The 15,375-nt window shown below is 40.0% G+C and overlaps 1 protein-coding gene across 3 annotated transcripts in view; it reads right to left on the bottom strand.

The window, feature by feature from the left end:
- Positions 1-15,375, bottom strand: part of UBR4 (ubiquitin protein ligase E3 component n-recognin 4) — a 145,980-nt gene that overhangs the window by 117,606 nt on the left and 12,999 nt on the right. For 2 of the 3 annotated variants that reach the window (XM_069079152.1, XM_069079153.1), the window contains exons 9-18: positions 14,128-14,252; positions 13,709-13,768; positions 13,429-13,619; positions 7,610-7,709; positions 7,354-7,491; positions 6,390-6,507; positions 5,964-6,026; positions 5,263-5,450; positions 3,899-4,058; positions 3,702-3,787 (exon numbers count right to left, since the gene is read on the bottom strand). In XM_069079152.1, coding sequence (XP_068935253.1) covers positions 3,702-3,787; positions 3,899-4,058; positions 5,263-5,450; positions 5,964-6,026; positions 6,390-6,507; positions 7,354-7,491; positions 7,610-7,709; positions 13,429-13,619; positions 13,709-13,768; positions 14,128-14,252 — 1,229 coding nt within the window. The remainder of the gene's footprint in view (positions 1-3,701; positions 3,788-3,898; positions 4,059-5,262; positions 5,451-5,963; positions 6,027-6,389; positions 6,508-7,353; positions 7,492-7,609; positions 7,710-13,428; positions 13,620-13,708; positions 13,769-14,127; positions 14,253-15,375) is intronic. The other variant, XM_069079151.1, reaches the window with a different exon arrangement.

Raw genomic sequence — 15,375 nt, 5'->3', positions numbered from 1 at the left:
CAAGGTGGAGAAGATTAGGAATCAACGTCAGTGAAACCTCAGCTAAAGGTCCTGGGCAATGGTTTTCCTTGTCTTTAATTCTAGCAAGATTTTCTCCAGCTCAGTTATATAAACTGTAATATATCCCCTCTATCACAAGCCAATTGGGATGCCTATAGAGTGGCAGGCACAAACCATGGTTACTAGCTCCCGGTGTAGAATGGTAATCTAGATCAGGAGTGTGCCAAGTGTGTTTGTGTGAAATATACCTTCAAAGACATCCCAAAGAACTGTTTTGGAAATACTACTGTAAACTACGAGAAAGAAAGAAGGGCCTTATATCTACAGAAAACTATTTAGGACCCGTCTGGAAACTTATTCTTTGACATTATGGAAATTAACAATTAATTCAATATTCAATATTTATTCTGCACCTACTATGTGTGAGAGTTATACTATGCCCTGGAGGAATTGTAAGAATGAGACCAGATCCCTTGCCCAATGACTTTAAGATATAGTCTAGGGGAAGATGAGGGGAGGGAAGTTTAATTCAACAAGAAATATTCCCCTGTCCTCATCTAGCCATTTTTCAATTTAAGAACTTTACTAACTGCTAAAAATTCTCATTAACTCCTATGAATACTATGATCATTTTTCTGTGGGATGCTAAGCCCCAGAGGTATCCTGGCTACAGTTCTGAAGCTGCTGTTAGTTTTCTGGTGGCTGAGAGAAAGGCCTTTTCATGTCCTGATAAATCAGTGGTCTAAGGAGGCAGCAGCTACAGCAACAGCCCTGGTGGCTGAAATGAACCATGCCAGATGTCACAAAAAAGACACAAGTTTTGGCTCTTCTTTGTGCTCAGGCTACTCTAGGTCATCTCATAAGGGAAGACAAGGCTCTCCCAAGAAAGTGTGTAAGAGGGTGATGATGAATTACCAAAGTAAGCTAGGCTTGAGTTCTAAAGCTACCACCACCTCATGTCAACATAGCACTGGGAGGATGACAGTTTAGCAGTCCCATTTTACAGAGGATGACACTAAAGTTCAGAAGTCATGTGATTTGTCCATGAATGACCCTATGGTGACTTGGAGGGCTACCACTCAAGGTCAGACCCTCACTGCTTCCTGTCTACACCTTTGCCAGGGCCTCCCCATCGATTTCCTTTCTTTAAGTCTCATCCCTGGTCAATTCATCTTTGACACAGAAGACAAGGGGCAGCTAGGTGGCGCAATGAGTAAAGCGCCGGCCCTGGAGTCGGGAGGACCCAAGTTCGGTTCCAGCCTGAGACACTTAACACCCACACAAAAAAACTAGCCGTGTAACCTTGGGCAAGTTACTTAACCCCAATTGCCCTCCAAAAAGGCAAAAAGAAAAAGAAAAAGAAAGACACAGAAGACAAAAGACTTTATCCAAAGTATAGTTCTGACCGCCATATGGACAGAGGATGGGAGGAAAAGAGGAACCAAGGAAAGAACTCCAGTGGTTCCCATTGTCTCTAGGAGCCCTGTGTGAGGCCTCTGCAGCCCAGCCCCAACTAACCTTTCTAGCGTCATTAAATTAGTCCCTTTTCTACACTCCTTGGTCTAACCAAACCAGCCTGCTTGTAGTTGCTCATACACAAAACTCTATCTCCTGTTGCCTTACCTTTGCACAGGCTGTCCCCCGTGCCTAGAATACCCTCCCTCCTCACCTTTGACTCTAGGAATTCCTAGTTTCCCTCAAAGTTCAACCCACATGACACTTTCTACATAAAGCCTTTCTCAGGATGCCCAGTCAATTTTCTCTTACAACCAATTTATCTTTTCTTTATTTTAATCTAATTGCATGTGTACATGCTATCTCTCTCATGACAGAATACAAGACCTTGAGGACTCTGGCTATGCCACTTTTGTCTCTGTGTCCTCCCTCTCCACAACTCATACAGTGCACAGCATGTAGTAGACACCTAATAGAGATGCCTCAGATTGAGAAGTGTAAGAACCAGGAATAAATTCCGGTTTCCTGACTCCAAGTCAAACACTCTTCACGTTAAACAGGGTTCAGTCTCTGCTTTCTTCTCCATACAGAGAGTACTATCTGATGATTTCAATTAATCAACTTTCCACAGCCACACAATAGGACTTGAGACATGTAGGGGTACTTAACACATCTCCACGGCATGCTAACTTCCATCAGACCCCTTTCTCCTCATTAATAACACAAGTCAGGACCTTTGTCAGTGACTTTAATATATTATTCTGTTTAAAGAAGCACAACCCAAGGCAGATGCACATATGGAAATGTCTATACTCACTCATCTGCCAGGAAGTCATCAGTCAGAAAAAGCCAAGTTCTTTGTGCATACCTTGACTTTATGACCTGAGTCTAACAGACTTTGGTTAACACATTTTCATCACTATTTAGACAAGAACAAACTTGAAAATGTCTAGCCTGTGGAATTGAGTGAGCAAAGATTTGAGCAAGAAGCTGATAATTCTGGCAGGACTCCCTATCTTTATCCAGTATGAAGAAGTCTTAGTTTTGGGTCTGCAAATGCTGAATTAGCTTTTCCCTTCTTTTAATGTACAGTGGCCTAACAAGTGCCCTATCTTTCTAACCCAGATTATATTCCTTTTTGAGTTAAAATAAACTTTTCAAATAATAATAGGAACAGGGGTGGGGGCTGCTTAATATAATTTTTAAATAGTTTTATGATTATAAGGTTTGGAATAGGGACTAGACCTGTGATTTCATTGGTCTGGGGAACATTATGATGAAGAAAGTCCCTCCACCAATGTAGGCGGACAATTTGTACACTTTTCGACAATTTATATTCTTAGAAAGGCATTACTGAGGTACTGAGAAATTGAGCGGTAGTGAGAGTCTGAGAGCCAGCATGTCTCCGAGGCAGGCCTTGACCCCAGATCTTCCTGGCTTCCAAGACAGTTCTCTCTCACTCTACCCCTCTGCCGTCACTATCCTATCCCTGCTTCTGAGATTTCTTCCCAACTTTGTGAATGTGACTGACTGCATTATAAGTACAGTCTGGCAAAACGGAGTTAGAGAGATGGCTTTGCTGAAAAACATTCAAATGAAATGACCTGACAAATATAAGGGACTGCTTCTTATTACGGACAACACCAACAATCAAAAGGTTATGCTGGAAACAACATACAGACTTCCTGTAAAAATACAGAGAATCTCCTTTTTACGTTTCTCCTCACTCACGTATTCATGTGTCAATAAAAAAATGAATCCCATGTCCAAGAGACTGACTTCACTGAATTAGCAATGTCCCTGGAGCTCACCCAGGGGCCAGGTCTGACTGCTGCCCTCAGGGTGGAGAGGAAAGGCCACTAAGTCCCTGTCAAGGGATAGCAGGGCCAATCTCTTGGCAACCAGAGGCTAGTAGTTAGCTCCCCTGAACTCTTAGAGCCTAATCTTCTTCTACTCTAAAATGGAAATACTGTTAATAGGTGAGCTCCCAGAGCTGCTGTGAGGAAAGTGCTGACAAAGTATTAATGTGGAGCATGAATGGGAGGTATTATTACTAGTATTTACCTCTAAGTTCATCAAGTGACTTGAGGCTATAACTAAGCTTTCCTCTTCCCCTTTCTGGACAGCCCAGCACCAGAATTAGATCTAGAACTCTATCCCTTAACCAACAGAACCAGCACTGGCTCAAGGGCTAGCCTTTGATTCCCACCCCCTCCCAGCCTGTGCCAGGCCAAAGCCACACTCACCTGCAGGGTAGGAGACTGAAGGTCTGATGTGACTAGGGAGTGGTTAAAGTGATAAAGTGCAGCAGCAAAGTCTTCATCTGATGAACCTTGAAGGCAAGGAAAATACCCAGTATTTTCTACCAACTGCCCCTGACAACCTCCCAGGCCACCACAACACTGGGCGTCTAAAGTCTTGGGAAAGAGTCCTTTCTACTCACCTTTGAGCCCATCCTTGTCCACCTCCTTGATGATGCTGGCTAGGGTAGCCATGTGCTGCTCAGACAGAGACACACTCAGGTAATTGCGGATGAAATTGTTCCGAGAATTCAACATGGAGGAGGTGAGGAAGTTCAAAATGTTGGAAGCCAGACCTAAAAACTGAATGGAGAGACAACGAGCTCCTCCCCAGCTCTTTGGTACAGAAGCACACAGGAAGCCCCACACAAGGAAAATCAAGAACAATATAACACATATGATTGCATCTTACCACTAAACATGCCAGAGAAGGTCTGATTCTATTTGCAAACATTAGGGTCTAGTTTGTGACTATGAAAATCTCTCACAAATAACTCTAACAGGGATGGCCACAGTGGGATCACAGGACCACAGGTTCAGAACTAGAAGGAGCCTTAGAGATCACCTACCCAACCCCCTTATTCACAAAAGAGGACTCTGACGCCCAGCAAAGGTAAAGTGACTTGCCCAAGTCACACAACAATGTCAGTTTTGTCCCAGTCTTTAAAGATCTGGTGTACAAGGACACCAGATGACCATCTTCATTGCCACAGCTTTTCAGTCTTGTCCATCCTCCAGTAAGCTGCCAATGGGATTTTTCCCAAAGTACAGGTCCAAACATGTCACCTCCTTCTTAATAAACTAGTGGTTCCCTATCACCTCCAGCATTAAATCCAAATTCCTCTGTTTGGCATTGAAAACCCTTAATAATCTGGTCCCTCCCACCATTCTAATCCTCTTACATCTTATACCCTGCCCTCCACCTCCCACACTCTTACCTACCAACATTGGCCTCCTGGCTGTTCCTCAGGCAAGACTCTCCTCCTCACTCCTGACTGTCCCCCAAACCCGGAATGCTCCCCCTCCTCATCTCTGAAGGAATCCCTGGATTCCTTCAAGTTTCAACTGAAGTCCCACATTCTATAGAAAGCCTTTCCCAATTCCTCTGAATTCCACTGTCTTCTCTGTTTATCCTATCGTTTGTACACAGGTGTTTGTATGTTGTCTCTCCCCTATTAGACTGTGAGCTCAAGGGCAGGGGCTATCTTCTGCCTTGCTTTGTCTACCCAGAACTCAGCACAAGGCCTGACACACAGCAGGCTTTTAATAAATATCTATTGACTATCCTGTCCTTCTTATGACAGGATATTTTATCTTCTCCGGAACAAAGTTGTAATTTAATTATGAAGCCACAATGCCTATTTTGTTCGAGACACTTACTTGACTTCTCTATTACCGGCAGAAACTAATCAATCTACAGTAATCCATTCACAATCCTATCCTAAAATCAGTCCTTATTGCCTTGTCAAGTGTCTGACCCAAAAGTGATCTCAAAGCCCATTCATACCAGCTCAGGGTCCTTGCGACTGGCCAGGATGTTTCCTTTCTCGCCAGCAGCTGGTTTGTTTGGGCTCTTGACTCGAGGTGAGCTCTCCAGTGGTGGAGGGGGTGGAGGGGGAGGAGGTGCCACTTTCTCCTTGCTCGGAGAGATGGTTTCCTCAAACCACTGACCGAGGATGGGCTCACTGTCATCATCTGCACAAGAATAAGAAGATGTTCAATTTGGTTCAACAAGAACTTACTAAGTACTGACTCTATTCAAGGACCCCTGCTAGTTGTTAGGGTGCTTTAAACAAGCGGCTAAATCAAGAGGGCCCCCAGAAAGATCAATGACTCTCCAAGTTCAAAGGGACATCAGGTCATGGCTGAAGCATGACTCCCCTCTACAATAATACGACATCCCAAAAAGTTGGCTTTCAGCCTCTGCTTGGGAAATTCAAGTGATGGGACTGGGGTGGGGTGGAGGGGGGAGCTCAGTACCTCCAAGACAAGGAAGGAAACAATGCTTGCCTTTCAGATTTATGCACCAGGCCAAACACCTGTGTTTACGCCTCATATGAGTGATCATAAACCCCAAGATGGTAAGAATTAGAACCCTCTCTGTACTGGGAATAGTACCCAGCACACCTGATAAAATTATAATTAAGAAGAAGAATCCAATAGACCTCTTCCTCACCTCCCTCCAGACTCAGGAAGAGTTTTACTCACTATGAGAGAGAGACTCCAGCTTGGGCCTCTGCGAGGTAGGTTCTGCCACTCTGGTAACCCTGGCTAGAAAAGCCAAACCAGGGAGTATACACACTGCCTTTGGGCTCTTTAAAGAAGCCTGAGATTAGAGGTCGTGACATGGGTCAGCATAAAGAAATAGGGGGGAAAATGGCACTTCATTTTTAATTCTGAGGCAGACAGAGAGGAATGAGTTCACCCTAGGTTTGGCTGCAAGTGGTTCTAATCATTCACTCTTCAAATTCCTCTTCAATTAAAATGTTCTGTTGGGGGAATACATCTATTTATCTACGCTGGATAAGAGAGAACAAAATGACACAAATAGGAAACAAATGGAACCTGGTGGGGAAAGTCTTATTGGAGTCAGCTCCTCTTCTCTGTAAGAGACAGGAAGGCTAGGGCCTCTACCTTGGCTACTGTCCTCCTCTGTGCTGCTAAAATCATCCTCGTAGTAGGTGTTGGAGTCAGTAGAAGCACTGGCATCACTACTCATGGAACCCTTCCTCTGACGCTGCAAGACACACGCCTAGAAGAACAGAAAGGAAAATGAGGCCACAGGCGCCAGGATGGTCCAGAGCTAAGAAAGCCATGCTTACCTGGCTAGTCACTCCAAAAGAATTATTAATTTTCCTTTTAATCCTCTTGTATTTTACTTGCAAATGTTTACATTAAATTCCTTTCACAGCTATCTTAAAGGGAGAGACATCATTCCTGTGTGTGTAAGGATTCCCAACCCACATTCCAGTAAACAAAAGAGGTCTTTGCAGGGAGTGACACCTACACTCTGATCAGTGTGCCACCTTTCTCACACATGGTTTAGTAACCATGGACACCATGAAGAGACGTTTATTAGTGGTGTATGAAAATGGATTTTGAAAAGCTAAACCTACTAGATCCTGTTTGCTCACCAGAAAGGCCTAAAGCTACCGTGTTTCCCCGATAATAAGACCTATCCCGAAAATAAGCCCTCCCCTTACTGTGTAAGATTCCTCTAAAATAAGCCCTCCCCCGAAAATAAGCCCTATTGAGATTGCTACTGTAGTGAAGGTGATCCCCTGCACTACACGCTACATTACGGCGCCATTGAGAGCAGTGCCGCGGAGGAGAGCTGAGGCAGGACAACATAAGCCCTCCCCTGAAAATAAGCCCTCTGGTGTTTTTCTTTCCAAAAAAAAATTAATAAGACAGTGTCTTATTATCGGGGAAACACAGTATTAATTTTGCTTAAGAGTCACTACATTTGATACATCTCCTTACTTCATTATAACAAGTTATCACCTTGATCAAAAGCAGCTTTGAAAGCCAAAGAGCTTTTCTATTTTAATGTACTTTAAAGGTCTCCAATAATGATCTGTGAGGATTGCCTGCCCACCTTTCTGTACGAGGTAGAGAGCAAGGTCAGCAGCAGATTTGTGAGTGGGACAGAATCAATCAGTCGCTGAATTCTCTGTATTGATGTGCTCTGGGCCATGATGCTCAGGGTTGCAGGGGGACCATCTGCCTCCCAACCCTAGAGGTGACAACATCAAATGAGAATCAGCAACAAGGCTCAGGGCATGAAACAAGAGAGATACAGAAGCACACCTAGTAAATCATCAGCCCCTCCCTTGGGTCCACCACCTCCTCACCTTGTAGAGAGCCTCTACTTGCAGGTCTTGGAAGAGAGATGTTAATAGTCTGATTGAATGATTTGCCAGCACTACAGAGAGGACCCCAAATCCTTGATGCCTGTGAAGGGGAAAACCACCATAAGAGCTTAAGAATGATTAACAGTTAGTGGCTGCCAGAAAAAGGAAACTTCTCCAAGATCTAAAAACCTGTCACTTCTTAAACACTTAAATGCTTTTAAGTCAGCAATAATTAAGAATTACTGAATAGGAGCAGCTAGTTGGCGCAGTGAATAGAGCACTGGCCCTGGAGTCAGGAGGACCTGAGTTCAAATCCAGCCTCAGACACTTGACACATTGACTAGCTATGTAACCTTGGGCAAATCACTTAACCCCAATTGCCCTGCCTTTCCCCCTCCAAAAAGTGCAAAAAAAAAAAAAAAAGAAAAGAATTACTGAGCAGCAAAATTATGACATTTTAGAATCAGCAAATTTCAGATAGGATACCTTCTGAGGCCTGGTATAATATATTAACCTGAATGCTATTATACCTATTAATCAATATCATATATTATATAGTGGTTGATAAGCATTTGTGCCTACTATGTGAAAGGCACTGTGCTAAGCACTGGGTATACAAAGAAAAACAAGAGTTCACAGTTTAATGGGGGAGACAACACGCAAACAATTATATACAGATGAGCTACATACATGATAAATTTTAAATAATCAACAGGCACTGGAATTAAAGGATCGGGAAGAAGTGGGATTTTAGGTGAGACTTGAAGGAAACGAAGAGGAGAAAGAAAGAAGATTCCAGAGTGGGGGACAACAAATCAAAATGTACAGCATAAGGAGATGGAGTATCTTGTTGGAAGAACATCAAGGAGGACGCTGTCACTGGATCAAGGCAGGCATGAGGGAAGAGGAAGGAATAAGGAATAAGAAAATGAGAAAGTTTTTCAAGGGCTTTAGATGTCAAAGGACTTTATTTTTGATCCTGGAGGCTAATGAGATGCTGAACTTAATAATAATTTAAATGTCACACAATTAAAACCTGTTAATAGATTCATTTAACATTGGAAGAAATAAGAATAAAACTTTACCATAAAATCCTTCAAGTCTAATCAGCAGGAAGAAAAATGAATTTAGATCCATACATCACATTATACAAACCAATAAATTTCTACTGGATCGAGGATAAAAATATCTTTTTTTAAATCATAAAAATACTTGGAAAAACAACAGAATTAAATATTTGTCTTAACTGTGGAAAAGAAATGGGAGAAATTATTAGAGATGACTTAATTATTAAGTTTTTAATTACATAAGCAAAAAACCCATTAACCAAAATAAAAAAGTAAAAAATTGGTATAAAAAAGTTTTTAGGAAATATATCTGGTATGAGTCTAACATACAGAATTTATAAGGAACTGGTACAAATTTTTAAGAGTAATAATACTCAATTTTAAATGGTCAAAGGATATAAACAGTTTATAAGAAGCCACTGAAGCTATAAATGACTAAATGAAAAAATTCATATAAAGAGATTTTTTTTAAAAAGAGGAAAAGGACTTATATGTACAAAAGTATGTACAGCACCTCTTTCTGCAGTGGCAAAGAAATGGAAAGTGAGGGGATACCTATCAACTGGGGAAATCACTAAACAAATTATGGAATATGAAGGAGATGGAATAAATGCCATTTTGTGCTATAAGAAATGATGAAAGGGATGATTTCAGAGAAACCTAGGAAGACTTGGATGAACTGATGAAGAGTGAAGTAAATGGAAACAAGAAAACAATTTACACAGTAATAGCAACACTGTAAAGATAATTACCTTTGAAAGACTTTGCAACTGATCAAATCAATGAACAACCACAATTCAAAAGGACTCACAAAGAAACATACTATCCAGCTCCAATTAGAGAACTGATGAACTGAGAGTGCAGACTGAAGGTATTTTCTTTTCTTACTTTTTTTTGGACATGGCTAATATTGGAATTTGTTTTGCATGACTATACATAAATGTAAAAAGTTTTGTTTTTCTCTCTTCGATGAGTGGAGAAGGAAGAGAAAAGAAGGAGAAAATCTGACACTGAAGATAAAATAAAAATGAATCTTAGTTTATAAACACAGAAATACAAATGACAATAGCTCTGAGGTACCACTCTACAATTATAAAATTTGGCAAAAAAACAATTTAAGTTGACAAAATTCAATGTTTACAATATTGTAAACTGGAGAACAATCTGGTAATACAAGCAAAGGCAAAGTAAAGGTCACATATGCTTTGACTCTAGAACACTAGAGTCAAGACTTGTCTGTTAATCTAAAAAGAAGAAGACTTAAAAAAAACATATGCATAATGAGAAACTATAAACAATTTTTATATGTCTAAAGTTTGGGAGAAGGCTGAGCAAACTGTGACATTTTTAATAGGATGTTATTAAAGATAAAGACTGGAGTGGGTTGTTATTAGACCATTAAAAATGTCAAATATTAGGAATAAGAACATGTGGGAAAAAATAAAACAATATAAAGAAAGCAGAAAAAGAACCTACTTTTACAACTGCATAAAAAACAAATCCTTATATTGTGCGTACATGAAAAAAAAGGAATCAGAAAAAAATATGGTAATAAGTTATTGCTGAAGTATATATTCTTTTTCAAATATAAAGAGTTACAAGAGGGGCCGCTAGGTGGCGCAGTGAATAGAGTTTCAGCCCTGGAGTCAGGAGGACCTGAGTTCAGATATGACCTCAGACACTTGACACACTAGCTGTGTGACCTTAGGCAAGTCACTTAACCCCAATTGCCCTCCAAAAACAAGCAAAAGAAAAAACAAACCAAAAAAAGAGTTACAAGAGCCATTCTTCTACAGTCATGATAAAAAGACAGCTAAAAACAGCGTTCTAAAGAATAAATACAAGCTATTCATAAGTACTTGAAAAATGTTCAAAATTGCTAATAATTAGAGAAAAGAAAATCCTGAAGTCATTTTATACCCACCAAGACAGGAAAAATACAAAAGATGTGAAAATTCATTGTTGCCTTGGCTATGAGAATATGGGGACAATTACTTCATTACTAGTAAAACTGAAAATTGGCTCCACTGTTCTAGAAAACAATTTGGAATATATTCCTACACTTTGTTTCAGAGATCTCCTCTACTGGAACCACAGAATCATCTCTATGAAGATGATGATCTATATATCTAGCCTATGGATCTCTCCTATTGGACATCTCAAACTTTTCCTGCTCTGTATCCCCAGCACTTTGACAGTGCCAAGCAAATAACAAGTACTTAATAAATGCTGGCTGAGGATTCATTTTGTGTATGAGCTGGACTACACAGTCCCTGAGGTCTCTTAAGAATTCTCAAATTTTCTAATTCTGTAATCCTAAAGAGGTTACTGTCAGCAAGAAAGAACCCATGTGTATAAAAGCATTTATCAAAACATTATTTGTAACAAAAAGCTCAAAACACAATAAGCATCCAACAATTGGAAAGTAGTTGTAAAAATTCTGATTTAATACTGTAACAAAGTATTCCTGCACTGTGAGGAATGACAAATATGAGCAATTGGAGGAAATATTGAAGAGTCCTATAAAATGATGTGAAGAAAAAATTATCAAAACACAACATATACAATGTCTAGAGCAAGGTAAATAGAGTCATTATGGAGACAGGAAACACAATTTTGATTATACAAAAGGGTTCATTTTAATATCAAACTACCAAACTACCAATAACTGATAAGCTGTTTTTTGGGGGAATATACTTGATGGGGGTGTTTGCTTTGGTGCTGGTTGGAAAACATCCATTGTGTTGAAACAGGATGGTATCACAGTGAGTTTCTTTTTTAAATGTAGCATACAGCTATTTATATATAAAAATTGTATTGATTTAAATATTATTAAATATTAACTAATTTTACACACATATCAAATTAATTTAAAAGGGATTAAATTGATTTATTATTGCTTAATTAACTAAAACTTACATTTAAATATCTGAGTCCTTTTTTAATATATATTTATTGAGATTAAATTCACAATAAATCATTGTTTTTTTTAAAACACAGAAACTCGCTTCTATAAAGTTACTAATCTCAAAATCAAGGGGGAAAACTAGCAAATTCTACTGTTCAAATGAGAAATTATCTACTTTGTGTTAAAACTGTTCCTCTCTTTTAAGATGAATCCCCAAGCACTCTTACCTTACTCTTCTCAACACCTAGAAATAAGACCACAATCAGCCCTTGAATTCCATATCTTATTTAATTATGAAAAGGTGTAGGCCTAAGACAGGAGTGGGGAACCTGTGGCCTCATGGCCACATGTGACCTTCTAGGTTCTTGGGTAACATCTTTTGACCAAGCCCAAGTTTTACAGAACAAATCCTTTTATTAAGGGGAATTTGTTCTGTGAAGTTTGGATTCAGTCAAAAGGCTGCACTTGAGGACCTAGAAGGCCACATGTGGCCTCAAGACCACAGGATCTCCACCCCTGGCCTAGGATATACACTCCAAGGAGGTCAAAGATATTAAGTTCTCATATTCACTAAAAAATATTAGTATTTTATATGATAGCAAAAAATCTGAAACAAAGCAGATGCCTACTGATTCGAGAAAGGCTAAACAAATTATGGTACATGAATAATGCAGTATTACTATACCACAAGAAGTGACAAATATGAAGAATTCAGAAAAGCACAGGAAGATTTATTTACATGAACTTATGTAGAACAAAGTGAGTAGAACGAGAAAAACAACACACACAATGGCCACAATAACCTGAGTGCAAAGAATGAGAAAACTAAACTGAATGTTACATAAATATTGTGGCCAAGTTTGGTTCAGGGAAAGAGATGAGAAAATGCCCCTCCCCTCCCTTTTATGCAGAGGTGGAAGATTATGGGTATAGAATACTGAATTTATTGTCAGGTGTGCTTGGTATATTGTTAGTCAGTTCTGCAAAACTGTGTCCAATTTTTAAAAAATTCTTTACTAGTAGATTGTTTGTTGGGCACAGATTCAATCAGAAAAGGTATTGTAAAAATAAATGCTACCAATGCAATTTTTGAAAGAGAAAGAAGAAAAAAGAGAGGGAGGAAAAGGGAAGGAGAAAGAGAGAGAAAATGGAGGAGAGGAGAACAGGCTTTTAACAACATGGAAGCTGAAACTCAAAATTTAACTTCTTCCCTTTGCCATCAGTAGTGTTCTGTCCAGATTTCACTAAAATGTTGAAAGATGTTTTTGTAATCAATATTACTGTAGGAAGTGGTAGCATTTTATTGGATTAGGCTTATAAGTAGGAAAAAACTTCAATCAAGTAGGGAATACTTGGTCATCATTCTATGTAATAAGTTCAAACTAAAGACAGAAAATAAAAAAGAAAAATCATAGACTCTCCAAGGCAGAAAAGACCTAGGAGTATACATGGTTCATTCAACTTGTTCTCTCTAAAAACATCCCTCAGAAGTAGCCCATAATTTGCTTAAAAGCCTTCAGGGATGAAGAAATCAATCTCTCCCCAATGATATCATATTCCACTTTCGGAGAGATCTTGTTGTTATTCCCTAACAAGTCAAAATTTTCCTCTTAGTAACATCCCCCCCAGCTCCTGGTTTTCTCCCCTGGGGTCAAGTCTCATCACTTCTTTCATATGACAGCCCTCAAAACAGTTGAAGAATAATGATTATATCCTGCTCCCCCTACCCAAATAATTCTCTTCTCCAGAAAAAGTTCTATAAATGTACTAAGGTTCTCATTGTTGTCCTTTAATCAATATAAAAGGAAATGGGAAAAACAAACCAAAAGCCAGTAGTTACATACCCTTTCCCAGGTCCCAGTTTGGGAGAGCCCACACCCTCCTTTGCACGGGCAATGATGTCTCGAACTCTGAGAGCAGCCAGTGGATCTTTCTCTTTTCCCTTATCAGCTAAGGCAGTTGGACTGAGATTCAAGATGAGGAAGAGACTGTTCAGCAAACACCACGCACCCAGTAGCTGAAAGTTCTGGTAGTGCTGAAGTGAAAGGCAAAGTATAAATGAGAATCTGAGGAAGTCAAAACCTGAAAAGTGGCAAGAGATAAGCTAAAAGATGTGGTTCCTACCTCACCACCAGCTCGGCGGGAGTTGCTGATGGCCTGTCCAATCATCTCATAGATTTCAAGCTGTTGGAAAACACACAGATGAAATGTGAGTCAGCATATACCATTTTGTAATAAAATGACTAATCCTGCCCACACCCCATCTATGAAGACTACTTGTCTCTTCTAGGGTGATATCTCAATTATAGAAAGACAACTTTTACCAGGTTCTACTGCCATGGCTAAGCTGTGTTTATAATTGTATAATTAAAGAAGAAGGTAAAGCTCATTAGAAACAGTCTAGCCACATAAAGGCACTCCCCACTAAAGAGGACCACTCTTCTCAGAGTACAACTCCTAAGGTCAACTTCACCAACCAAAACTCTGTCTCCTCCCCTCCTCCCACCCTGACCCTCTCCAGGGTCTAAGCACCCTTGGCTTACACATTTCTGGACAATTGTAGCAGCATCATTTTCATAATCTTCTTCTTTGGAGCTTGTGGAGCCTGTCCTCACCTGCTGGGTGCTGCCCACATGAAGAATGGCCATACAGGTGGCCACACTCACACCTGCAACAAGAGAAGCAGAAATTCCATGACTCCCTGCTAATGGCCCTCAGGTATTTACCTGGACTACATCATTAGGGTTCAAGAAACAGAATGGAAAACACAAGGGCAGATCCAAACTCAACAACAAATAATGAGTACCACAAAAAATGCTGAAGGTTTAAAAAAGCTCTCAAGGTGTAAACAGGACACCAATACTGAAACCCACCCACCAAATCCAAATCTAAATTGTTCAAATTTCAGACACAAACTAGTTGCAATTTTGGAAACTTCGATTCAACATGGTAACCACAAAAGGCTCTGACGAACTTGATACACCTCAAGAAAATTCAACAACAGTTAAAAATTCAAGTTTGAGAGAGATCATTTAGAGGCCTCCTTGTCCATTCTACCATTGCAATACTCAAGTTCAGGCACTTATTCTTTCCATACAAATTATTGCAATCATTTCTCTACCTCCAATACATCCTAACCCAGGCATGGGGAACCTTCGGCCCTGAGGCCACATGTGGCCCTCTATGTCCTGAAGTGCAGCGCTTTGACTGAATCCAAACTTCACAAAATCCCCTTAATAAAAGGATTTGTTCTGTAAAACTTGGACTCAGTCAAAAGACAGCACATGAGGACCTAGAAGGTCACATGTGGCCTTGAGGCCACAGGTTCTCCACCCCAGTCCTAGACTTAACAATGACAGACTAATAATCTTAAAATACACATCAGACCACGTCATTCCAATCCTTCAAAACCATTCAATGGCTTCCCTAGGAAATGGCCTAGAGAATAAAGTTCAAGTTCAAAAGCCTCAGTGATCTGACTTGATTACTCTGGGTTTATGTCCCACTACTCTCAGACACTGAAGCCAAATGGACAAGTGAATCCCATAACATCACTAAGATTTTTCCACTGCTCTGACACTGAGTCAAGATCAAATGTCACCTCTTCCCCTAAAGCCTTTTCCATTGATACCCCCTCCCCCTGGTCAATTCTGAAATTCTCACCTTCTGCCTATTCTTATTTGCATACTTACCTAACATTCCCCTATTAAAGCCTAAATTCCCTTGAGGGTGAGGACAGTTACTGATTCATCTTTGTATTTCTCACAGCACCTAACTCAGCAAACAAGAAC

This window comes from Petaurus breviceps, unplaced genomic scaffold (genome assembly GCF_028583685.1).
Source record: "Petaurus breviceps papuanus isolate PSGF00001 unplaced genomic scaffold, PetGlider_PUasm1.0 91041, whole genome shotgun sequence".
Classification (NCBI taxonomy): domain Eukaryota; kingdom Metazoa; phylum Chordata; class Mammalia; order Diprotodontia; family Petauridae; genus Petaurus; species Petaurus breviceps.
Note: the sequence above shows the minus strand (reverse complement) of the source record. Positions and strands in the feature narration are given on the sequence as shown.